The 27,578-nt window shown below is 32.7% G+C and overlaps 1 protein-coding gene across 6 annotated transcripts in view; it reads left to right on the forward strand.

The window, feature by feature from the left end:
* EFR3A (EFR3 homolog A) overlaps window positions 1–27,578 on the forward strand; it is a 135,702-nt gene that overhangs the window by 90,468 nt on the left and 17,656 nt on the right. For 4 of the 6 annotated variants that reach the window (XM_074202398.1, XM_074202399.1, XM_074202395.1 and 1 more), the window contains exons 12-19: window positions 476–527; window positions 3,082–3,254; window positions 4,327–4,402; window positions 15,652–15,813; window positions 16,140–16,271; window positions 17,340–17,407; window positions 18,923–19,050; window positions 23,890–23,981. In XM_074202398.1, coding sequence (XP_074058499.1) covers window positions 476–527; window positions 3,082–3,254; window positions 4,327–4,402; window positions 15,652–15,813; window positions 16,140–16,271; window positions 17,340–17,407; window positions 18,923–19,050; window positions 23,890–23,981 — 883 coding nt within the window. The remainder of the gene's footprint in view (window positions 1–475; window positions 528–3,081; window positions 3,255–4,326; window positions 4,403–15,651; window positions 15,814–16,139; window positions 16,272–17,339; window positions 17,408–18,922; window positions 19,051–23,889; window positions 23,982–27,578) is intronic. The other 2 variants (XM_074202397.1, XM_074202400.1) reach the window with 1 other exon arrangement.

A 27,578-nucleotide genomic window follows, 5' to 3' on the forward strand; every position in this document is an offset into this window, starting at 1 on the left:
TTTGAACTTGAATGACTTTTTTTCTTTAAAACAAAAACTTCTTTTTAATCTTGAGTCAAGCCAGTCTCTGTACATGAATAAACATGACACCCTAGGTTGAACTCTAATGCAAAATAGGTTAAATTATTTATACATGAACATTGAAAATTCTATTTAGGATCATAGGGATTATACATTTAAATCTGGAAGAGACATCTAGACATCATTTTATTGCTGAGGAAAGTGAGGCCTAGTGAGGTGGTTACTTACCTGAAGTCATGATGGCGATAAGTAGAAGAACCATTCATTGAGGCTCTGTCCTTTAACTTCAGAGCCAGCAATCTTTCCATTATATTTGATCTAGAGGAGCATATATACAAATGTCTCTTTTTTAAAGATGAGATATTTCCAGTTTAAACCATTAATAATGTGTTTAATAATTAGTAATGCAAATCTGTATTACTAAATTTAATATTATGGTACTTTCAATTTTTAGGGAATTGGGAACCAGAAGTCTTCAGATAATGTTGCTGAGATCTTTACTTATGGTAAGTCATTTGGCATATGCAGAGAATAGGAGGGAATTGGTCAAAAGATATTTAAGGGAAAAAAATTGAACTTGAACAAGTCTTGTAGTTTTCTCCATAGAATCATAGAATGTTAAGAGTTCAAAATAAGTATTAAAAGATCTGATTCAAGTCTTTTGGTTTACAGATAAAGAAATAAAAATTTTAAATTTGAGTCCCTTAGGCTAAGATATCATTCTGTTTATTCTCCTCTGGTGAAAACTCAGGAAAAACATTGCCTCTAAGTAGCCAATTCAGCATTACAACTTAGAGTTTCTGACTTAGAGTTTATTAAAACACAGAATGACAATTTCCCTCTTATATTTAAAAAATTTAATACTAAGGCAATGTTGATGTTGACTTAAGACTATGCCAACAAAGAATTTACTGTTTAAGCATTTTTAGGTCAGAATTAGAGAAGTGGATTGGCAATTTTTTAAAATAATATTTCGAAATATATGCATGTTACTTTAAATAATTTTAAAACAAATGTAGTAAAAAAAATTTTTGCAATGAAAGGAAAATGTTTTTAATTCAATAAATATTTATCATTTTTCACCCCCAATATTCATTGTTGCATTAATTCTTCATCTGAAAGACATCCTTAATCTGATTCCTTTAAATTTAATGAAGATTTTGTCTGTCTTCTTGCTCTTTTTAACTCTCTCTCTCTACACACACACACACACACACACACACACACACACACACATATATTTATATTTATGTACACTTAATACTAGATTCTTTCAGAAGCCTTCAGAAAGTGACCAAAGAATTTTGATATAGATGAAACTCTTCAGTGGAAGAAATTTGAGAAGTCTTGACTTCAGGACTGCTGCATTTTTCATTGGCCAATATAAAGCTTCTTTTCCATAATCAGTAGTAGTAGTGTACCTGAAGATAGAGAATGGATAGAACTAAGGAGTAAAGTTGGGGAAAGTTATAGGATTTTTGCCTTCTTAGTCCAGTGTATTGATTATTCATTTTGACCCTTAAGAATGAATTTAATATAAGTCATAAGAACTGTGCCAGTTCTGAAAGGAAATAAATCAAATGAGCTTTTTTGTATTTTTAATTTTAACAGTTTTTTTGTGAGACCAATATATCAAGGATCTGCTTGCCACTGTGGTATTTACTTCTGCTCTTCAGTTTGTTATTGACTGTAATTTTAAAGAGATTTTTGTGAATACGAGAAATGAAATGTGTTGTCCATAACACAGGATAAATGTCAGAGAGGGAGTTTGAACATGTGTCTTCTTGATTTCTGGTCTTGTAGTTAATCCACTATGTCATGCTGTTTCCTCACTTTATTTTCTGTGTATTCACTTTGATAAATAAAAATTTAAAACTAATTTCTTAAATTTTTAAATTTGAATTTTTAATTTAAATTAAATAATTATTTAATGAATTCACCAAAGTGAGCATATAGACAAAGAATTAAAAAATCAACTGTCTAGTTAGAAAGGAGATCCTTTTTCCTTTTTAATTTAGTAGTCATACTACTAATAAAAATGATGCTTCCCTGTATTGTGAGTAGACATCTAGTTCCCCCTCTTACTTCAGAATGAAGGTATGTAAAGTAAAAAGTTTAATACTAGCACAGTGTTGATATTGACATAAGAATACACCAACAGTGAATTTACTGTTTAAACATTTTTAGGACAGAATCAGAAAAGTAGATTGGCAAGTCCTAGACTTTGTATTTTCCCATGTTGAACACAGTACTGTTTTATCTAAATTTTTAGAAGTATGCAAAATTAAATTTTTATTTTATATAATTTTGCAACCATAAGAAAAATTCATTGACCATTTAAATTTGTGTTTTGGGTCCATGCCATTTTAACATAAAGAATTGCTTCTTATAAGAGTCGCTCTCTTTTTCTATTAATTTTGCTGGCTGCCCTTTAAGAATTTTGATATTTAAAATCAGAGTTTTCAGTCAGAGTATATATTAGATATACTGAAATAAAAATAAAGGAACTTACATATAGCATAACAGGCACAATATAATTCTTAACTACTTACTTTAAAATAAAAGAGGGGCGGCTAGGTGGCGCAGTGGATTAAGCACTGGCCTTGGAGTCAGGAGTACCTGGGTTCAAATCCGGTCTCGGACACTTAATAATTACCTAGCTGTGTGGCCTTGGGCAAGCCACTTAACCTGATTGCCTTGAAAAATCCAAAAAATAAAAAATAAAATAAAATAAAAGTGAGATGAGTTCCTCTTAACTCAGTTTTCAGTTACTATCATTATTTAGTCTCATCTCTTTTTACTTTTTAAAAAATATTATAAAAATATTTTATAAAACATAGTTGTATTGTGTTAGAACGACAGTACTAATTTGTTTGTAGTAAAATCCTTTTTAAGTTTCAGGTAGCCATGTTTTCTCATTTGGTGCATTTTAATTTTGTCCCTTTATTTAGAAAAGGTTCTAATTGTTATGGGTCCTTGAAAGAGTAACTAGGTATTTTAAAAAGGGTTATGAAAATGAGATTTGTAATGATGGTACATGTTTATATTAATTATTCTTAGGTAACATCTGGATACAAAGCTAACAACATTATATCTGCACTACCTACCTCATTTCTTGAGCCTTTACTGTCACCATCTCTCATGGAAGACTGTGAACTGAGGCAGTTAGTTCTGGAAATATTACATAACCTAATTGATCGACATGACAATCGGGCAAAGCTTCGAGGAATCAGGTAAATTAAAGCAATTTAAAACTGCTTTAATTAATGTATTTTCTATATTATTTAATAATTTAAAGAATATTTTAAATTAAATAATTAGATCGGAGAGATTACTCTGAGTACAGATTTTTAACCTGGAGTCCATAAGGACCACTTTGGGATCTAGATGGAGTCAAAATCTGATGGATACCCCTTTTAGTTGATTTCAGGGATAAACTTGAATGGAAAACAATTGCATCTTTATTTTCATTGATCTTTAGTTTCCATTGTGATTATATACATTATATATATATATAATTTTATTTTGTGCATTTAAAAACATTCCAAGGAGTCCATAGACTTTTTTCAAAGAGTGGTTTATGACACACAAAAGTTCTAGATTCTTTCCTAATAGGCCTTTCAGGTTTGAAAAAATAAAACCTGTCTTTCATTTAATTGAGATAATGAATGGTTTTCATAGGCTTTATAATAATTGAAAGTTGGTATGGCTTTAAATTATGCAGTGGTCCTTACATAAATTGATATTAGAACTTTTCTATACTCTAGAGGTAGATACTATCACTATTATGACCATTCTAGCAAAGGTAGAAGCTGAGATCCCGATAAGTTAAATGACATCTGTCACTGCTGATAATTGTCATAATTGAGATATGAACCTGAAATCTTCTTGACTCCAGAATTCTGTTCACTACAGCAACTTGCCTGTCTAGTTGTTAATGCATTTTAGGATGACAGTGCCTTAGAGATAGAAGCATTTCATGTTTCAGCAATAACATCTTTTGAGTAGTTGGTAGCTTAAACACATAATCACAGTCTTAAGTTTTGCTTTTAACAAAGGCTGGTTTTACGTTGTAACTAATAATGGGCTTATGATTAAATTAATGCTACTTTTGTGGTGCCTGTCATGAAAATTGACTTATAGAATAATGCTATTATCAAACACAGGCCTAATTGAAATGGAAATTGATGTAAGAATGTTTAAATAGTTCATAGATTTTCACAGCTGTTTTCTCACACTTGACATTTTGATATAGTTAAATATGTCATAGTGTTTCATTAAAATATGTATTCCTTGTTTCCATAGAATCATACCAGATGTAGGTGATCTTAAGATAAAAAGGGAGAAAATTTCCAGGCAAGATGCAAGTTTCATGAAAAAGGTGAGAATTTTTATTATAGAATGATACATCAAGTCATTAATATCTCTTTCAGGCCGTTTATATTAGTATAAAAACAAAATCTTTTTATTGAAAGGTGGTATAGAGGTCATTTAGTCCAACCTTTTGCCCAATATATATGAATTTCATCTGTGGTATTATTGATTGTTGGTCATCTCTCTTCTGTTTGAACATTAAATACCTGAAATATGCTACCTCACAAAGTGTTTTGAACTTTTTTTTTGATACCTGTAATGGCTTTAAAAGTCTTCTTTATATTCCCTTTGTTCTGCTCACTGCAGTTATTCAAAGTATTTAACTTTTTTATTTCAAAAGACAGTAATATTTCTCTACAGTTTTCTCTAAACCGAACATTTTTGAGTTGTTTTTTTTTGTTTGTTTTGGTTAACATGTAGTTATTGTCCTTTTTTCTTTCTTCATACTTTTACTTGTCCTTGGTTAATTATTTTTTTATTTTTTATTATAACAATAAAGAAGAAATAAAGGTTATATGGAGTTCTTCTATTGATTTCTCTTTCCTTTTCCTCTTTGATCCTCCATAGTCCTAATATTCTACAGCTATCTGTACTGGGGTTCATCATTTGATCATCTGTTTTTGGCTACACATAGCAACTAGGAATCAGTCTTTCCTGTGAGTGAACTGAGACTGAAATTTGCTTTCTCCTTTCTAGGATCTCATTTCTTAAACACTAAAAAAAAATTCAGTTCAGCTAGCATTTAATATGTAAAAAGAATGTAAAATTGAATAGGAGAATTAGATGTATAGGTGAGTGATTACTTTTAGAGTATCCAGAGGTATAAAACCTCCCCCTCCTCTGTGAATTTCTTTTAATGCAGTTAAAGCTGTTGGGAATCTCCTTACCCTTGGGGCGGTAAACAGGATTTCCTTTGAAAAGTTGAATTCTATTTTGGATAAATAACCTATTCATTTTAATTCATTCATTATAATCCCTATTTTGTGCTGTTGCTCCTCTGAGTCAGTTTAGACTAGAAGTCAGAAGGACTGGGTTTCTACAAGCAGTCAGTCCATGCAGTCTTTGCTTAAAGAAACTGACTGAAGAGGATAACGCACTGATTTTCAAGACAGCTCATTCCACCAAATCAATATTCCTGTCAATTTGTCCATATACGAGAAGCATAAATTTACCTCTTTACATCTGCTGGTCAGTTGATCAACAAACATTTATTAAGGATCTATTATGTGTCAGAAATTGAGCCATCCACTAATCTGAGTTTTGCCAAGTAGAATAAGTCAAATCTTTCTTCTACATTTTTGACAGGGTTCTGAAACTAGAAGGTCAAGGGAATATTGTAAATTATTTACCAGAATTTTAGCAAAACATTGAATAAAATCTTATTTTTTTATGGTTAAGATGGAGTTAAGGTAGACTATTGATTTGAAATTGGTTGTATGACTAGACTTTATAAGTCTAATTATATTAAAGTTCATGTCATTTTGGGTTTTTTTTAATACAATTAGTATTAATACAATTAATACATTAGTCATATTGTAGAGGAAAAAAGCATGAACAGTAAAGGGGAAAATATGCTTCAATCTCCACAGAGTTCATCATTTCTCTGAAGATATATAGCATTTTTTAATCATAAATACTTTGCAATTGTCATGGATCACTGAAGTGATCAGAGTAGCTAAGTCTTCCACAGTTGATTATCCTAACAGTATTGCTTGTACTGTGTACAATAGTCTCCAAGTTCTGCTTACTTCACTTGTATCAATTTTTGAAAGTTTTCTCAAATTTTTCTAAAACCATTCTGCTTTATACCACAATAGGTATTCCAGTCACAGTCAGATGCCACAATTTGTTCAACTGTCTCAATTGATGGGCATTTCTTCAATTTCCAGTTCTTTGCCACCACAAAAATATCTCTTATAAATAATTGTGTACAAATAAGTCCTCTTCAATTTTATTTTATCTCTTTGGAGTACCATCTTAGAAGTGATGATGATGATTATGATTTTTGTCCTGCATGGCATCAGAGAAGATGCCATGCCAAGCACATGAATTTGATTTGAGTGAGGGAGATGTTGCGCTAACTCACCAGCCTCATTTTCTCCTTCAGAACCATCTTGATTGGCTAGATATGAATCAGGATGATTGGAGATAGTCCAGGATGTGAGGCAATCAGGGTTAAGTGACTTGCCCAGGGTCACACAGGTAGTAAGTGTCAGGTGTCTGAATTAGAACTCCCAACCTCCTGACTTCAAAGCCAGTTCTCTATCCACTGAGCCACTAGCCAACTTAGCAATAATAACTACCAAATCAGAGATATACACATGTCTTTGGACATAGTTCCAAATTGTTCTCCAGAATGATTAGAACATGTCACAGCTGTATTGAAGAGTACCTCTATTTTTCCATTTTTTTCATCCCCTCTAGCATTTCCAATTTTCCTTTTCTATCATAGTGGCCAGTGAAGTTGTTTCTCAGAGTTGTTTTAATTGGAATTTTCTGATTTAGATATTTTTCATTTGAAAATTGATAGATTTGATTTCTCCCGAAAATTGTCTGTTTTTGATCATCTATCTGTTGGGGAATGACACTTATTTTTCTAAATTTGGCTCAATTTTCTATTTATTTCAGAAATGAAACATTTATCCTTATAAATTTGAGAAATGAGACCTTTGTTTCAATTTTTTCCTCTTTTCTCATTTTCTTCTAATTTTTGATGCATTGGTTTTGTTTCTGCAAAATCTTTTTGATTTCATATAATCAAAATTACCTGTTTTACTTTTGTTTGGTCATAAACACTTCCCTTATTTGATTTTCTAGCAAAATTTTTTTTTCCATAATCGATGTTACTTTGTAAAGAGTTCTGTATTGGAGTGTCCCTTTTGTATATGCTTCATTGTATATCACTTTATTAGTAACTTAATTGAAAGTATAGGTGAAATCTTATAAAATTTGCAGTTGTCTGAAAGCTGGATTGGTTTTGTAACACATATGCCAAGACAAAGAAAACTCTACAGGCTACATTGGTGAACCCAATTTAAGAATATTAAATTTATAAGAATAAATGTGAAGTCTTACATATGTATCAAAAATTAATTTTACATTAGGTTGGGGGAGATGGAATGTGTTCAGTCAGTTAGAAAACATTTATGGTTGTTATTGTGAATCATGTCTGACCCTACATGATCTTGTGGACCATAGTACAACAAGACTTTCTATCTTCCACTCTCTCCTAAAAATATGCCCAAGCTCCTGTTTGATTTTATCAATTGGGGAATGACTTGTAACCTTATTAAACTTGATGCAGTTCTCTATATATTTTAGAAAATGTGACCTTTATCAGAACTCCTAGTTGTGAAAATTATTTCCCAGCTTTCTTCTTTACTTCTGATTTTGACAGCATTGTTTTTGTTAGTGCAAAGCCTTTTTAATTTAATATAGTCAAAATTAGCCATTTTGCAATTTATAATGTACTCTTATACTATTTCTTGTTTGGTCATAAATTTGTCCCTTTCCATAGATCTGATAGATGGAGTATTTCTTGGTCTATAATATTATCTATGGTGTCACCCTTTATGTCTAAATCCTGTACTTATTTTGACCTTATTTTGGCATAGTGTACAAGATTTTTTTACTTGTTAATTCCATTTGTTTACCATCCAAAAACTGAAGCTCTTCCTGATTGAAAAAAATGACATGAAAGATACTGTATTCTTTAAATCTATAATATTTCCCTATAAAGCATTGTAACCCATAAAGATGATCCGAAGCTGGGTGATCATGGCAGCTCAATACTCATCAAAATAAGGGATATCCCTTCTCTAAGTTCAGAAATCAGAAGCTTATGTTGTCTAAGAAGAACTACATTGCCCTTATGAGCATAACTTACATTTTTTGAAGAGATGGGAATGTTTGCAGGTTTTCCCCTTTCTTTGGGAGAACCCAAGCTCTCCATGGATACAGAAAGTATAGAAAAGGGAGGAATAACTGCAGCTTATGGAGAAAGTTCAGGAACTTTAGAAGAGGTAGCTGAAAGAGGTTGCACTGGGTCAGGGAAGTATATAAAAACAGGAAGAAACTGTCAAGACATTGTAGTGAATTGAAGATGAGAATAAAGGTGCAGTAGGGGACAAGGGAACTGGAGAGGAAGGGGTTAAGTAAGACAGGGTGAAAAATCTAGAGAGGAGTAGGAAGGGATAAAGAGAAGATAAAGTTGGGTAGGTCAGAGAAAGAGAAGGGGGGGTGGTATCAACTAGATGTCTTCAGAGGCCTTTAAATTTTCTTAAAGGATCACTTAGTTTGCCTAGCAGATAGTAATAATCTAGTTGCCTCAGGTTGTTTTCTGCTCTGATTAGCCTTAAGTCTTTTATCTTAAGATGATCAAAGGTACTGAACTGAGGCCAAAACAATTCAATTAAATGTTTTTTTTTTCCTGTTTTAATCAGATATTACAAAACCTAAGTGCTTTTTTAAGTCATTCCTGGCTTAATTGGGGGTTCTCCCTTAGCCTGTGCTTCTTTGAGTTCCTCTAAAATAGTTCTTTTGGTACATTATTTTTGCTAATTTTAGCTTTTGGAAAAGAAATTCTTTTGATTTTTGCAAGATAAGAGGGTTAAGTGACTTAGCCAAGGTCACACAACTGGTAAATATCAAATGTCTGAGTTCTGATTTGAACTCAGATCCTCCTGACTCCAGAGTTAATGCTCTATCCACCGCACCACCTAGTGGCCCCTACAAAAGAAATTCTTAAATATAACCAAGGAAAATTCATGAGACACAGATTCTCAAACAAACAGTTGTAAGACAGTGATTATGAGGTATCTCCACTGGGATTAGTTTGAGACTCCAGGAGCAGCCTTCTGAATATTACTTTTCCTTGTCATATAAAATACCTCCTCTATTTGAAGAAGTTAAAAAAATCTTTTACTGACGTAACTTTAAATTAAGATAACTGGGTGCCTTAATAGACTAAGGACTTCAAGAGAGCTGTTTCAAGCTTTTTAGAGACCCAGGAATTTCTAGGAGGAATGCCTTCTCACTGACTGTTCATGGTGTTAAAATAAAATGAAGGTCAGATTTTAGCATTTGAATTAGTGGTCAGTTCATGGCTAAGGAAATGCCCATGAATTATCAATTTTTGGGGGGCAGCTAGGTGGCACAGTCGATAGAGCACCAACCCTGGAATTGGAAGGACCTTAGTTCAAATTTGGCCTCAGACACTTAGTAATTACTTACCAATGTGACCTTGGGCAAGTTACTTAGCCCCGTTGCCTGGCAAAAAATAAAAAAAAAAGAAAGATGTATCAGTTCTTGCAAGTGAATCTTCCTGGGAGATGGTCAGTATTGTGTTTGCTTCCCAATAACTCCTGGAAAAATAACGGGAGGAGAACAGTTCTGTATTAAATATTTGTTGATCTGATGAAGGCTCTGTTGGTTCTGTCAGTCACAAGTGCTTGTGGAAGATCATGTCAAAATTTAGTTGCCCAGAGAAGTTCTTCACTGTTGTCTACCAGTTCCATGATGGTATGCTTATATTGATTCTGGATAATGAACCATGCTCTTGTACTTTCCCAATCTCAGTCAAGTGAAGCAGGGCTTTGTCCTTGCACCCATGCTTTTTAACATGATGTATTAAACATTTTTGTCAGACGCCTTCAACAAAGATGAAAACTAGCATCAGGGTCAGTTACCACACTGATGGTAAATTAATTAATTTGAAAAGACTGAATATCAAGACTAAAGTGGAAGGAGACTTCAGATGATTGTGCAGCCTCTTAGGTTCAGATGCAAGAATATTATTCAGTTTTCTTCCACTTGTGCTAATTTTGACCTGACAATTAACACCAAGAAAATGTTTTCCATCAGCCAGCATACTCTGTGAATACCTCGAACCATCAGTTACAGCAGATGAAGAAATTTTTAATGTTGTGGATAGGTTCATTTACCTTGACTGTGTATTTCCAGGGATGTCCACATAGATAATAAGATTGACACATATATTGCCAGAATTATGTCAGTGTTTAGGAGGCTCTGAAGGAAAGTATGGGAAAGAAGACATTAGGCTGCCTAACAAATTGAAGGTCTACACAACCATTGTGCTTATCTTCTTGTTGTATACCGGTGAAACTGGACAGTTTACCAGTGCCAGGTCAGAAAACAGAATCATTTCCATTTGAGTTGTCTTGGGAAGATTCTGAAAATTCACCTGGTATTTGCACTAGATTCTGAGGTCCTTTTTTGAGATGAACTACCAAACATTCAATCTGTACTCCAGAGATTAACTCAGATGGGCTGATCATCATGTTTTTGAATTCCAACTATTTTCATGGAGGTCATAAAAATGATAAAAGGAGATTTTCAAGATCTCTCTAAAGAACTTTGGTATCAGTTAAGAGGCATGGAAGACACTGGCAAAGGGTCATCCAGGATAATATGCCCACATTAAAGAAGGAATTGTACTCTGTGATCATAGTAGAATTGCAGTAGCTTAAAAGAAATGTGAGAGGCACAAGTTTAGAGACATTTTCATTTCATATGTTCATATAGACTATTTGTATCTGACCTCTAAAAAGAGCCTTCTCAGTTCATATGATCTGATCAACTATACTTGGATACATTGTACATTAATCTCAATATGGTTATATAATTTTGGATCTCTTTGAGTACAAAGGATAATAATCAACCAACCAATTTCCTTACTGTTGTAAGAAAGAGACCTTTGCATTCAGCTTTCAATTATTCCTTATACTTTTAAAGCCATTACTTTTTTTTCTTTTTTTAGCAAGTTAAATTGTTTTGTTGGTAACATAATCTATTTGTACCGTCACCATGTGATTTATTTCCATTTTAATAATCCATAAATTTTGAGACCAGGGCCTTTCCTTGACTTAAATTAAAAAGCTATCATCAGACCTTAGTCTTAAGGTTTCATACTGAAGATAGTATCTACTACTTCCCTTCATTTCCAAATCCTGAGGTAGTTATGCGCCTTCGGGGTTATACAGTTAGAAATCAGTATTGTTTCACCTGTTAAGTTTAATGACCCTAGTGCTTCCTCTATGAACTCAGAAACTTCACTAATGACTTATAAATTCAGTGGTGTGCAGTGACTTTTGGGACTCATAAAATACACAGTGAAAGTGAAACCAGTTTTCTTGGGTGAACAAACATGTCTTTGATGTTTATTAAAATTTTAGAAAGTGAAAATCATTAATTTTATCGCTATACTTCAATGTCATTTAATTCATGTTTATCAAGTAACAGTAGTGCTCATTTTCAATCATAATTTCTTTTCAAATATTCTTGAAATTACTAAGTGGAGATGTGTAGTAGTGTTTTGATTAGTTTTAATGTTTAAAATAGAATTTTATCATCAAACCATCTTTCTTTTTTCAGAATTAAAGATGTAATGATAACTAGCATTTATATATCACTTATTATGTGTCAGTCACTGTACTCAGGACTTTACAAATGTTTTTTTAATGTGCTCTTCATAACAATTCTGAAAAAGGTAGGTATTATTTTTATTCTGTTTTCATAGATAAGAACATTGAAGCAAAGGAAGTGACTTGCCCAGGATCATTCACCTACTAAATGTAGCCTCAGAAGGCCACATTTGAACTTGAGAGTCTTCCTGATTTCAGATCAAGTTCTCTATTTATTCTGCCACTGAGTTATACCTGAAACACAACCTCTGCACTTAATTTCTGATATGCATGATTGTTCTTTAGGTATATATTTTAACTTCCTTGTTAGATTAGAAGCTGCAGTTGGGCAGGATTTTATATCCCTAGGCTTCCTATCATTAGATTGCAAAGAACAGCAGCTTCCACAGATGTTTTGGGGATTTTTGTTTTTGTTTCATAATATTTATAGCTGGAAAGATCAGTAGTTCTTCTGGAGAGCATTCACTTTTTTAAAAAATATGTATCCTGAATTTATTCTCTCAATATTTTGTTTTTTCCCTTTTGCTTCCCCCTGCATTCTATTTTTTGTTTTACCAAGGATATTTTTTATTTATTTTGAATTTTACAGTCCCCCCCATCTCACTTCCCTCCCCCCACCCCCTACAGAAGGTAGTCTGTTAGTCTTTATGTTATTTCCATGGTATACATTGATTATAATTTCCATGGTATATATTGATTATAATTTTAGAAAGTGAAAGGAAGAAAGAAGAAAAAGAAAGGATAAAAGATAGAAAAATTTTATAATAGGGTAATTTTTTTTTTTTAATTAAAGTTAACAGTCTTTGGTCTTTGTTCAAACTCCACAATTCTTTCTCTGGTTCTAGATGATATTCTCCATCACAAATACTCCAGAATTATGCCTGATTGTTGCACTGATGAAATGAGCAAGTCCATCGAGGTTGCTCATCACCCCCAAGTTGGTGTTAGGGTATACAATGTTTTTCTGGTTCTGCTCATCTTGCTTAGCATCAGTTCATGCAAATCCTTCCAGGCTTCCCTGAATTCCCATCCCTCCTGATTTCTAATAGAACAATAACATTCCCTAATTGAAGGACATTCACTTAATTTCCAATTCTTTGCCACCACAAAGAAGGCTGCTATGAATATTTTTGTACAAGTGATGGTTTTACCCTTTTTCATAATCTCTTCAGGGTATAACCCTGGATCAAAATGTATGCACTTTTTTTTGCCCTTTGGGCGTGATTCCAAATTGCTTTCCAGAAAGATTAGATGAGTTCACAGCTCCATCAACAATGTATTAGTGTTCCAGATTTCCCACATCCCTTCAAGCATTGATCATTGTCCTTTCTAGTCATATTGGCCAGTCTGAGAAGTGCAAGGTGGTACCTCAGAGAAGAGAGCATTCACTTTCTAAAAATTAATTTGATTTTTTTATATGATTAATTTCTTTTGTATTTTTGTTATCCCTTTAAAAACTTTGTCCTGAGAAGTGGTCATTAAGGGTTTTTTGGTTTTATTTTTGTTATGATTTTTGCAAAGCAGTGAGATTAAGTGACTTGCCCAAGGTCACCAACTTAGTTAAGTATTAAGTGTCTGAGCCCAGATTTGATCTTAGGTCCTCCTGACTCCAGGGCAGGTGCTCTATCCATTTCAACACCTAGCTGCCCCTGACATTAAGGTTTTAGCAGACTTCCAGAAATTTACTATATAGTATGAAAAAAAAATTTGGAATCCCTACTCTAGTCAAAATTATTTTCCCATTTTATAAATCAGAAAACTGAGATTCAGAAAGATTAAATAATTTAGTCCATTCACATAGTTAATAGGTAGCAAAGGAGGGAGGTGCATTGCCCATCCAAAAACTGACTGAAATTTTCCAGTTTATATGGCATGAAGAGATTATTCCCCCAAGAATTCAAGGTAAAGGGAATAGCTTGTCCTGCGACAATCACAGGGATATTTCTCTTTTAGTCATTGCTGGTAAGATTCTTGTCAGAGTCCTTCTCCATAGGTTGATCCTTCAACCTTGGAGATGGTCATCTTCCTGAGAGCCATTGTAGCTTCCGAAAGGGTCGAGGAACAGTCAGTAAGGTGTTTGCTGCCTGACACTCCAAGAAACATTCCAAGAACAGAATGAAGTCTGTATACATTTGTAGATCTGACCAAGGCCTTTGATTATGTCAGTCATGAGGATTTATGGAAAATTTTGTCAAAATTTGGTTGCTCGGAGAAGTTCATCAATTTTGTACCTCAGTCTCATAATGCATGCCCGGTTTCTGGATAGTGGACAATGCCCTCAAGATTTCCCAGTCACCAGTGGAATAAAACAAGGATGTGTCCTTGCTCCCTTATTTTCTAGCATGATGTTTTCAGCCATGTTATCAAACACCTTTACTGAGGATGAACATGGCCCCAAGGTCAGCTACCTCACTGATGGCAAATTCTTCAACTTGAAAAGTCTACAAACTAAAACCAAAATGGAGGGAGTGTTGGTTGTAGGATCTTCTGTTTGCAGATGACTGTGCCCTCAATGCAGCCTCTGAAGCTGAGATGCAACAAAGTATGGATTGATTCTCTGCTGCTTGTGCTAATTTTGGTCTCACATTAACACCAAGAAGACACAGGTGCCCCATCAGCCAACACCATACCATCCATATGTGGAACCATCAATTCCAGCAAAAGAAGTTCTGAATCCTGGGACAAATTCACTTACCTTGGCAGTGTTCTTTCCAGGGAGGTACACATTGATAATGAAGTTAATATTTGCATTGCCAGAGGTAGCTCTGGGAGGCTCTGAAAGAAAGTGTGGGAAAGAAGAGATATTAGACTGATGGCAGAACTGAAGATCTAAAAAGGCATTGTGCTGACCTCATTGCTACTGTGAAACCTGGACAGTCTACCAGCACCATTATCAGGAAACTGACTCACTTCCATTTAAATTGTTTTAGGAAGATTCTAAAGCTCACCTGGCAGGAGAAGTTACCAAAAGCTGAGGTCCTTTCTTGAGCTAAACTGCCTAGCAGTCCAACATTACTACAGAGAGTGCAACTATGATGGGCTGGCTATGTTATTAGAATGCCAGACATACACTTGCCAAAAAAACTATTTTATAAGGGGGCAGCTAGATGATGCAGTGTATAGAGCACCGGCCCTGGAATCAGGAGGACCTGTGTTCAAATGTGACATCAGACACGTAATAATTGTCTAGCTATGTGACCTTGGGCAAGTCATTTAACCCCATTGCCTTAAATAAATAAAAAAAAATTTTAAATATTTTATGGAGAACTCACAAGGGGGTCAGAAGAAGTGATACCAAGACACCCCCAACAGTCTCATTGACAAACTTTAGAATTGATTGTACAGCATGGGACACACTGGCACAGGACCAACCTGCATGGCATGCCCTAGTCAGTGAGGGTGCTGCACTCTTTGAGAAAGGCAAAATTGAAGCAGTTCAAAGGAAACATGACACTCATAAGTTTAGAGTACCCACCCCAGCCGTTCACATGGATTATTTGTGCCCAACCTGTGGTAGAAAATTCCGAGCTCGAATTGGTCTGATCATTCACAGTCAGACACACTATAATTTGTCTCTAACATAGTGATCTCACTCACTTTTGTCTTCTTTGATAACAAAGGACAAGAATCAACCAGCCAGGTAGGAATTTTGAATTTGAAATCAAATGCTTTAATTCCAAAAACCACAGATTCTTTTAGAAGTTATTGAATTGAATCAATATGATCCTTCACTTCCACTCTTATCATTTTGTCACGCCAATTTCAATTATGAATTTGTTTAAAATAAAAGATTTTTTTTCTGATGTTTTTTCAGAATGGTCAGCTGTTATACCGGCACATTTATTTGGGCTGTAAGGAAGAAGACAATAATCAGAAAAACTTTGAATTGCTCTATACATCTCTTGCTCTTATAACTATTGAGCTGGCCAATGAAGAAGTGGTAATTGATCTTATACGAGTAGCCATTGCTTTACAGGTAACTAATTGTTCTCAGTTGAATTTTTTAGACAACAAGATCTTTGAGATACTATTTCCTTTTCCCTAAGAATAGATTATGATTTAATGCTGATCATAGCTTATCAGTACAGAAATATGTATGCACTTTAATTAAAAAGACTTAGGAATTCTTTTAGTAATCATCAATTTATACTTGAGAATTTTTATTTGATTTTATCTCTTTTTAAAATATACATTATCCTAGAAGATTTTTGTACTTGTTGCAGAATTTTAATGCATATTTTTTCAGAAAAAATGCTAAAGCAGCATTATTATTTGAACTACTAATATTTTTTCTCATTAAAGGATAATGCCATCATTAATGAGGATAATTTACCCATGTTCCATCGCTGTGCTGTCATGGCATTAGTTGCAGCTTACCTCAACTTTCTAAGTCAGATGATAGCAGTTCCCGCTTTTTACCAACATGTGAGCAAGGTAAGGTATCCAAAAATTCATTTTACTTTTTTATAGAATGCCTTCTTTTAGTTTAATATGTCCATTTTTTTGCTTTAGGAATATCAGATTAATTGTAATAATTCATATAAAAGGTAATGTAATCATCAGTGTTGTTCATTATATCTTTAATGTACATTATTTCTAACAATGCTTATCCTTTGTCTTTTCCTTTGATATATATGTAGTTTTAATATGAATACTTAAAATTTTCATTGAATTATTTTCATTACGAATTCAGGTCAAGCATAAATCTTCAATTTTGTTATATTGTGGCTTTTATTTTTAAAACTTACTTTTAATGGAAACCTGTTCTGCTAGGTGAATATGCTAATTGTTAACTTAGTTAAACTAAGTGTAGCATTATTTTTTTTAGTTTTTTTTGCAAGCCAATGGGGTTAAGTGACTTGCCCAAGGCCACACAGCTAGGTAATTAAGTGTCTGAGGCTGGATTTGAACTCAGGTACTTCTGACTCCAGGGCCAGTGCCCAACCTAGCTGCCCCTTAGTGTAGCATTATTTAAGGATATTTAAGAACATTTAGCCAACTTTAGCTTAGAATAATTACTTGGTGATCTGTAATATTTAAAAAATCTGTAATGTTTAAAAGCATATTACTAAACTTTCAAACATAACTTTTTATCTTTGAAATTAAAAAATATAATTCAATATACAAAAGGGCTACACAATATTGATGAGGAATCATTACATAAATTGTATAGTTAGTCTCATTAATGTCTGGTAGAATAAATGATTTTTATATTTTTACTAGTTGCTTTTTTATTTTAACCTAATTTAAGGGATTAATCAGTACTTTTGCAGTAAAAATTATTTTTTCATTAATATTTTTAGTTAACTATCATAAAATTTTTGAATTGAGTTTAAAATCAAGGTGATAGAAGTGGGCTGAATTCTGTATATAGAATATAATGCATATATTGATTTGCACTATTTACTGAGACATTTTACTTTAGACATTTTAAAATAATTTTGTAAAAAAGAAGTAAATGTTAATGCCCTTTAAGTGTTGCTTTTTAAAAATATTTTTCAGGTTATTGAAGCAAGAACTATGGAAGCAGTCTATTTTTTACCAGAACATATTTTCAAAGACATATGCATGTATGTTGAACTTTTTCTATAGTACAAGAATTACTAGAATTTTAAGAAATGATTAGTCCCTATAATGTTTTATACTAATTATCTGTAATTTTCTTTGTCTTCATATAATTCCTGTTAACTAATTTCTTTCTCTGAACTAATGGTTATTTTCAGTCTTGAATTTGCAAATGTAAAAACCACATGTAAGTGGAGGCAATTTTAAAGACAAAGAAACACTTACCTTGAGACAAATTTTGTAAATTTCTTCTTACAAGTTGGGATTTTGTTTTTTATTTTATTTTTTTGTTTTCCCAGTATAATGCCTGACTAATCATAGGAACATAATTAAAACATTTGTTGATTAATTGATTTTTAACTTGTGATCATAACCTCGGGGTTAACTTGTATGTAAGAACATTTGAAATAGGTTTATTTTAGAGAAATTAGGGTCTTTATCATGATGTTTCATAACAAATAACACTCATTATTGTACTGTTAACTGAATTACAATAATGAACAATAAACATGTTTGTCCTTCATTCTCAAAGTAGACTATGACATCAGGGAGGTGATGCACATGCACACAAATTGGATTTGAGTGAAGGGTTTGCTGTGCCATGTTCTAGACTTATTTTTTGCTCCAGAGTCACTGGGTCCAGTGGTCAGCTATGAATCAGGATAACTGGAGATGGCCCTGGTTGTGAGACAATTAGGGTTAAATGACTTGCCAAGATCACACAGCTAGTAAGTGTCAGGTGTCTAAGGCCAGATTCAAATTTAGGTCCTCCTGACTCCAAGGCTAGTCCTCTCTCCACTGCGCCACTAGCTTTCTCTTTTGAGTAAACTAATGATATATTCTATTCCCTTTCATTCTCCCATGTCAATGAGAGATTTGGCCAAATCCATTATTAACAGAAGCAGTTATGTGATGTCAATTTTCATGCTTGTGGATTTGGAGGCAGAGGACATGAGTTGGGAGTCCTGACTCTGCTACTTAATTCTTTGTGACCTTGAGGAAGTCATTTATTTCCTCTGGGCTTTCAGTTCCTCTTAGGTAAAATGAGGGGGATTAGACTAAATGAATTCTAAGTTGCCTTCTAACTTTAAGCAATGATCCTATTAAATTTAAAAGTCTCTCTTTTTATTTCCCATTTGGATTTTTGATTGCTAAGAAAAATTGAAATTAATCTCAGTGATCATTATTAACTTAATGTTTATATATTGGACTCATTCAAAGATCAAAAAACCCAGGTTTTTTATTTTTTTTAAATAGCAGTCAGTCATTATAACAAAATCAACCAGCATGTTTTTTTGAACATACTTTGAAAAATATTTTAAAATGTTGCAAGTTCTTTTACATAGCCTCCTATTATTGACTGCACTATCTCTGCTCTTCTTTCACTAGGATATAGTTGTGAAATTATCAATGGGCTTAATATTAACTTTTAAATTCTTTGCCTTTATATTTTCATTTCATGCTACCTGCCTTTAAATATAAAATATCAACAAATAAGAACCAACTGTTTACTTTCACAGACTTCCAAAATCTCTAGAGAAAAATGAAAAAAATTTGTATTTCTTGACTAACAAGATTGCTGAGTCATTAGGGGGCAGTGGATATAGTGTGGAAAGACTGTCAGTACCGTATGTGCCACAAGTAACAGGTAAGATGAGAATAATTAGATACTATCTTCTGGTAGTGTATGAATTCATCATTTTCTTTCATTTTGGGAGTACAAATTCATTCTGTATTTGTATATATATATGCATATACATAACAAACATATATACATATTTTTGTGTATATGCATAGATATATACATATATATGTATATATTTATGTATACACATATTTATATGCATTGGTTCAGCTTTCTTCGGAAGATTGTTGGGGTATCTTATAGAGTATACTTTTTTCCTTTTAAATATTTGACCCCTTAAGATATGCTAAATTTTTTTAAAAGATACCACATGGTACTACTCACTATACTTTTTATGATGATTTTTAGAAATCTCTGTAGTATATTTACTATAGCATCTCTTGCCTAGAGTTACATGAGATTAAAATAAATATTTTCTTCACCTTGAAATCTGTTTTTTATTTCATTTTGGAAAGTTGGACAAAATGTTTAATGCAAACATCTATTTCTTTGACTAATAAACTTGATAGAAGTTTTTTTCCATTCTTATGAAATTTTTGTATTTAGCTTTGTTTCCTTCAGGCAGAAAATCTCATAAACACAGGCACAAGCACAAAGGTAAATCCTAGTGTCAATTTTGCCTCCATTTTCCCTTGTTGCCCTGTAGGAAAGTATATATTTAGCTTAAAATAGGTATGCTTTTAGAAGACTTTTAGAACTGGAACATAAGACTGTTCTGTATAGTTGTAATCTTAGTGGTTATTCTTAACCTTCCCTGTAGCCATAGTTGATTTTTTCTTTTTTGTTCATTCCTCTTTGTTTCATTTTTATACTTATAAATATGTGTTATTTCAATTGTTGTTGCATTTCTCTTTTTAAAAAAAGATCAGTTTTTTCAATAGTTTGTCATTTAGCTTCTGAAAATATTAGCAGATATGAGTACATAAGAATTTTTCTGTTTCCTTATGCTTTGCTACTATTGAATTACTCAGTGGTTTGTATGTATGCATGCACACGTGCACACACACACACAACTAATGCTTAAAATAAATTGAAGATTTAGTGATCCCCTTCGGGCCACTTAGGTAGTAAATTGTAACTTTTTTCTTCAGGGAATTCTTGCTTACTTGTGTTTGGCACCTTTATAGATATCTTTGTGGACTTTTGAGGGATAGTTGTTTTTTTTAGATAGGCTTTTCTACCTAGTCCTTTTCTATTTTGGCTATAATTTATTTTCTTCTGTAGAAGTAAGATTTAGTGTTCAGATCAGTAGTCTTTATATTAAATTATAAATCTTAGGATTTTTGTATGCATTTGAATAATTGTTTTATGTAGTTGTACTGAAGAAATACTGCGTATATAATTTAGCTTTCTAATTAGCTCTATATTTTATACTCTTAATCAAAAATTTTGTCCACGGATTTTATCCACTGTTAAGCTAGTTTTCTTCTTAGTTCATTTACAAATTTAGTCATTAGCTAAAGTAACTTTTATAGTTACGTTGATATATAAAGATTTTAAAAATAGATTTGTATATATAGTGTGTGACATACATATTCATACTTTATGTATAATGTTCAGTATGCATAGGTACACAAGGTGGCAGCAAAGTACTGTTAATAGCTTTGAGTTCTAGGTCCCTAAATATAATTTCTACTAAATACTACTAAATATATTCCTATGACTACTAGGTCATAGGAATATATTTTTGAAGAAAAAAGTAAACATGAAGGAGTATCTTTATACTACAGTGAGAAATGAAAAGATAAAAGGGGTATTCGTGAAATGGAAGATGGTCTTGTTGAACGTGAAGTAGTGATGTAAAGGATCTTGGGGAAATAACTTTCTTTTAAATACGTAAGATTCAGAGCCCATGGAACTTCTGATTAATGCCATCTGAATTCTTTATAATTTGGTAAAGAATAACAGGAGTTTATTAGATTATTATATTTTAATGAATTTTGAAAAATAGGAGCAGGATCAAACTTACTAATATAATGTCGTCTGTTGGACACTGTCGGTAGAAAAGTATTTATTTGGGGGAGTCTGTTTACTTTTATGGCATTATTAGATTGGCCCTTTATATTTATTCTTGGCCTTTCTTCACTTTAAGCCTGGTTAATAGATTATAATAGTTACCAGCTGCAGTACCAAAAGTGTTGATCATAAACTATATCTTAAAAGCATTTTTTCTTTTCCTTTGGGAATTGAATAAGGGCTTAAGAATAAAATGGCATAGGTTCCCATTCAGTTTTATAATTCTTTTTGTCCCTTTCTTATTATTTTTTCCTGATGTTCTTTGGCTTTTTTTTTTAACCCTCTTTTAATTTATATTGATTAGTTTGCTGAAAAAACTTAGAGGTCTGTCTATTTCTATTCTTTCTTCAAATTGTTACCTCAGATCTGAAATTAGATTTTGCTAGGATTATGTATTTTTGGTTTTGGGTTGAAGGAGAAGTTGTGAACAAAGTCCATCCACTTCTTTCTTACTGATTTAGAAATTCCTTTTAGTAGGATGTATTATAAATAATACTACACTACTTACTGACAAATCTTGATTCTTACGAACCTTATTAAATAAAAGCCACAAATAGAGACTATAAACAAGTTATAGAATTTTTAAAAAGCCTTGGACAGAGATTTATCCAGTATTTGGGGTTCACACACATATGTATGTATATGTCAGGCAGTGTGCTAGATGCTGTAAATTTAGATAAAATGAAATAGCCTTTGCCATCAAGGAATTTACAGTCTTTCGGGGGAGTCAGTATGTATATATATAAAGAACTTGCAATCTAGGTGAGAAGATAAGGACAAATGGGAGGGGGAGTAACACAGGAAAAGTAGCATATGAATAAAAAACTCTGCCATAAGATTTCTCAAGTAGAGGAAATCACTTCTGTCTGGGATAATCGATAAATACTTTATAAAGATTATTTTTGTGCTAGTCTTTGAAGGATATATAGAATTTCACTTGACAGAGATGAGGGTGCATTTTAGGTAGAAATACATATATATATATATATATATATATATATATATACATGTGTATATATATATATATATAGCTGTCAAATTACAAAAGTACTTGAAATGGACAGTAGACTAATTTGGGTGGGAAATATGGTTCACATGGAGTGTTGGGAGTTAAAGCTGGAAAGATACACTTTATTAATAAGATTATAGGAAGGTAGCAGTAATTTTTGAGTTGGAGAGTTATTTGTTCAAAGTGGTACTCTAGGAACGTGTATGGAATGAAAATGTACATGACAAATTTAAGGAAGAACATGGAAATGGAGGGACTATGATACAATTGAAGTAGTCCTAGCATGAAGTTTTAGGAGTATGAATTAGAGTAGTCATTGTGGAACTGAAAAGGAAGGAATCCTACAAATCTGTGACTTCCTATCAGTTTCCACTACCCCCATACTATAAGAAACTCTCTCTATCTCATCTGCCTGAAGAGTCATGCTAACCTTCTAATAACAAATTTCCCACCTTTGGTTCCTTCCTTTATTTATGTATCCTCAGAAGGCTGGTAAACTAGTCTCATGCATAATCAAATTGGGTCATTCCTTTTCATTTGTTGGGTTCTGGTGATTCCTTTTGCCAGACATTAAGAACTCAGTCTGGCATCACCTGTTTTTCCAGCCTTAGCTTTTTCCTCATTACATGTACTTTACTCTGAGAGTAAGATTACTCTATCTTCCAAATGCATCTGCACTTTAATACCTATCAACAGTTAACCAGTAGTCAAGACACATGTGCCCCCTAAAGAAACAAAGAAGAGGAAAAAAGAAAACAATAAAAATCATGGTTCCTTTCCACAAGGAGCACTTAGATTGTAAAATGAAATGGCTATGGGCATACTTGTATATATATATTAGAACACAGCCTTAGAAGGGAGATTTTAAGTATTCTCTAGGTTTTTTTTTTTAACTTTTTTGTTCAGAGTAGTATCTCTTCCCCTCTTAACTTAAATATGTATTAATTCTCCTAATTCTAGGCAAAAAGATGATGTGACTTCCATAGAGGAGACAATAGGAATTGTTTAAAGACAGATCATCTCTTCTGTGCCCAAAAATCATCACTTAATTCTGTTTCCTGGAGGAATAGTTTGTTCTTGTATGAGCTGGGCCTTTAAAATCCTTTCCAACTCTTAGGTCCAAAGAAGGATAATTCTAGGTCTGACAATAGTGGTCATCACTTTTTATGCTGCCATTATGAAAAGAATCATAGAATTTAAAAAGTATTAAAGTTGTAACTTTCAAAAGACAGATTTAGAAGAGTGATAGAAGTAAAAAAAATCAACATATAATTTATTAAAATAAACAGCAAATGTGAAGAAAATGGATGTAGCCATAATGCTTAAACTATTCCTTCAAGAAGTCTGACTCATGAAAAAAAATTTAAAAACTAGGATGTTAGCAACATGAGAGGCAATGGAGGATTTATTTCAACATTAATCAACAAATATTTATTGAGTACTTATTATATTTTATTCACTTAAGCACTGGAAGTAGAAAAAGTTAAAATAATCCCTGACCTCAGGCCTAATAAAGAACAGGTATGGGTTTAAGGGGAAAAATAATGAAATCTGTTTTGTAGATAGATAAGAGATACCTTTGCAGATAGGGTAATAAACCAGTGTGGAGGAAGAACATTAAATATTAGAGAAGAGGGGGATGATGAAGTACAAAGCTTGTAGCTTTATCACCTTTAAAATAAATTTTCATTTTTATATCTTCTCAGGTAGAGAATGTCATTATTATTATCCTTTTATCTTAATATCAAAAACAAAAATTAGAAGTGAAAATTGAATTTTGTTTGTGATGGGGAAAAAAATCTGCAATTTTTTTCTAGATGAAGATCGACTTTCCAGGCGGAAGAGCATCGTGGACACTGTATCCATTCAGGTGGATATTTTACCAGGGAACAACCTTGTCGAAGATGTAGTAAGTTATTGAAAGTTGTTAATATGGGATCTTTGAGAAAGTCGTTATTTTTACAGTTTTTTTCTCCAATGTATCCAATTGAAAATTATCACTGATTCGTTTTAAAAATGAAATAAATATTATACGCCAGTTCAATTTCTCCTTTAAAGAGAAAAATTTAAGAATTCTGGTCACTAAAATTACTTAGTCTTTGAACTTTTTAATTTGGAAAAGTGATTTTATGCATTTGTATTGCATGGTTTAAATTTTTTTAATAGCTTTTGTTTTTACAATACCATAATTTCCAAATAACACTCTCTCATTCTCCCATAATAAAGCCTTACTTTAGGATAAGAAATAAAATAGGGAGAAATAAAGCAGTTCAGCAAAACTAAAAAACACATTCATCATGTCTAGCATTTGATATATATATAGTGTTCTAGCTCTGTAAGCTCTGCTTCTGCAAAAAAGGTAGGAGGTACTTATATGTAGATATTGCTTCTTTGGAATCAAACTCAGATAAAACATATTGGTATAGTTCTTTTTAGTATATTTATCCCTAGAATTAAGTTTATGCTTTTTTTTAGAGCATACTTCCCTGTTAAAGTAATTTAACTTTATAGCTGTGCCATGATATAATAGAGAAATATTATACTCTTATAGGATAAGTTCATAGTATCATAGCCATTATAAAATAAAATGTACAAATAATGTCATGTAATTAGTATATCAGTTCATTTTATTAAGCATATATTATTCACAATAGAATTATTCCATATGGCTAAGGTAGCACACTGCTTTTAAGAAACTTTTCCACTGATGGAAAATTATAACCTTGACTTCAATGTGATCATATAACCTCCAAATTCTTTAGTCTAGATTATTCACAATGTAGACTTATTTGAAATAATCATCTCGGTGCTTGGCCCCTATTTTAGAGAAATCAATAGTACCATTATGCTGCTGCTAAATTTTCACCTATTCACCCATGCTTAGTCATCTATTCAAGAAAAATCACAATAGTCGAGTAGAAATAGCAGTTGCCAAATAAATTTTTTATGCAAAAATGTGATAATTTTAAAAAATGAGAAAACTTGTTGCTCCCAGATTAAGGTTTCCTGATTGTAGATTTGTGTTGAGAGTCGATTTCTCAGACACTGTTATGATACTGAAGAGCAACAGTGGTTAATTTGAATTCTCCATACCACTTGACTAAGTAGAAATAGTGCCTGGCTTAAATCTTATTCTGATGACTCCATTGACATGACTAGGTTTTTGGAAGTCATACCAACAAGCACTTCTAGGTCCTTCCGACTGGGAAAGGTGATATGTTATATAGGTCCCTGTAATGGACTGTTAAGTCTATCTTCCAAAGACCAGCCTAGTTCCAGAAGTACCTCACCAGGCTGCCAACAGGGTTTTTTGGGTGGATTTTTTTTTTTAACAACTCTTGAAAATGCTACCATTATTCTTCATATTTCATTTTAATTGCTACTTTTTTTAGATAATACTTTTTATTTAGAGCATTTTAACTTATATTATTGAATTAATCTGTAAACTGATCTGAGTAGTCAGTGATATTATATAAAATAGTCACTTCATTATTTTTAAACAGAAGATGAATTTCACATTTAAAGGCATTTGTTAGCCATGTATTCCCATTTGAAGCTCCTGTACTGCAAACTTGGTTCTGTATTGCTACAAGTCTCATTCAGAGCATCTGAATAGCCAAATATACTTAAGTATTAGATTCAGCTGAGCTAAACTCCAGCTTCAAACTTATTCATTAAGACATCATTCAACATTGGAATTTAACACAAATTGGAAATGTTTGCTGTAATACAAGGTAGCAGTACAGAATTTCCAGTTAGGCACCAAATATCAAAATTTAAACCCATGGAAAAGGGGAAATAGATGGATTCTGGAAACTAGACTGGTAGGCTTGTTCTTTGTGCCTTGCAAAATCATAGAATGGATTTGTGAGCTTTTAGAAGAAATAGACCTCATCACTAGGAGTCAGTATGGGTTTAGTGAGAATAAAGCCTATTAAACTGACCATTTTCTCATTCTGGTATATCTTGATTTTTATAGGACATTGAATAAGATGTCTTTCTGTATTCCTGAAAGCAGGATAGTTTTCCTCACACATTTTAGCCCAACTGGACTACTTTGCTATTCCTAGGATGTGGCATTCCATTCTCATGTCTACTTCATCAGAATTCCAAACTTTTTTCAAGGGCTCCCGATGTTTTCATGGTCCCTTCTTTTGTTAGGACTTGCCCGTTCTCCCCCTGCACCTCACAGAAAAAATGTCCCTTGTTTATGTTTTGTGTTGAGAGTAAGTATAGCTCAGTGACTACACAGTAGCTGTATGGCTCTGTGTAACTCAATGTGTCAAACTTCTAGGCAGTTGAGAAGAAAAGTTGTAGAGAAGGTATCAAACCTGTAATAGTCAAGAAGGGGGGTGGGTTTCATCATTCTTAAAACAATGAAATCACAGGACCTGTCTTCCATACTTGTTTTATAGTGACTTCTCTCTCTCTCTCTCTCTCTCTCTCTCTCTCTATATATATATATATATATATATATATATATATACATATATATATATATGTATATATATATATATGTATATATATATATTCATTGTCTTCCCAATAGTCTATAGTTAAATATTCTAAGAAATAACCACCATTTGTTTTTTTTTTTTTTGGTTGGTTTCTTTAGGTTTTTTCCCGGCAAATGTTAAGTGGCTTGCCCAAGACCACACAGCTATGTAATTATTGTGTCTGAGGTCGGATTTGAACTCAGGTACTCCTGACTCCAGGGTCAGTGCTCTGGCCACCCTGGTAGCCACCATTAAAAAAAAAAAGTTTATATAATTGTAAAAAAAAAACTGTGTGTGTGTGTGTGTGTGTGTGTGTGTGTGTGTGTGTGTGTGTGTGTGTGTATCTTTGTGTCTGTCTAGGATGAAACCAATGGCAGATAATGTGAATAACTCCAATGCCACTGACTGGTCTTAAAAGAATAGCATGAGGAATACAAATAGAACAAGCTAAGGCAGATGAAGAAAATTAAAAATTCTATAATTCACATGTTATTCCTTTTTTTCTGTCAAGAAGAATTACCTTTTCCTGTAAAAGAACACATTGAAAATAGTCAATTTAGGAATTAATATCTTGTGCATAAATAAGAGAATCACCAATTATATAGGCAAACTAACTTTACTTTGCTTTCTGGCAAAATTTTATAACATATTATTAGTGAAATTGTTAAAAATGAAAGAAAAAAGCTGCAGTCCAAAATAAAAACAACATAGAATGAGTATTGCCAAACTAATATTTTTCCAGCATATTTTCTATGTTGGTAGATCAGAGTGTATTGATGTAGATGTAGTGATTTTTAGTGAGTATTTTAATCTCATAATGGTTGATGTTCTAGATTCAGAATATTTGTGATAACATGTCACTTTGGAAGGATATTTCCAGTGGAGCATTATTAAACTTCTTTTTTTAATAAGCATTTTGTATTAAGATTTTTCTTTCAAATTTTCATTTGGCATAAAGAGAGGAGGGATGCCTAACACTCCAGATAAGAGTTATAATTCTCCTCTCCCCA

The sequence above is a fragment of the Macrotis lagotis genome, chromosome X (assembly GCF_037893015.1).
Source record: "Macrotis lagotis isolate mMagLag1 chromosome X, bilby.v1.9.chrom.fasta, whole genome shotgun sequence".
Lineage (NCBI taxonomy): Eukaryota > Metazoa > Chordata > Mammalia > Peramelemorphia > Peramelidae > Macrotis > Macrotis lagotis.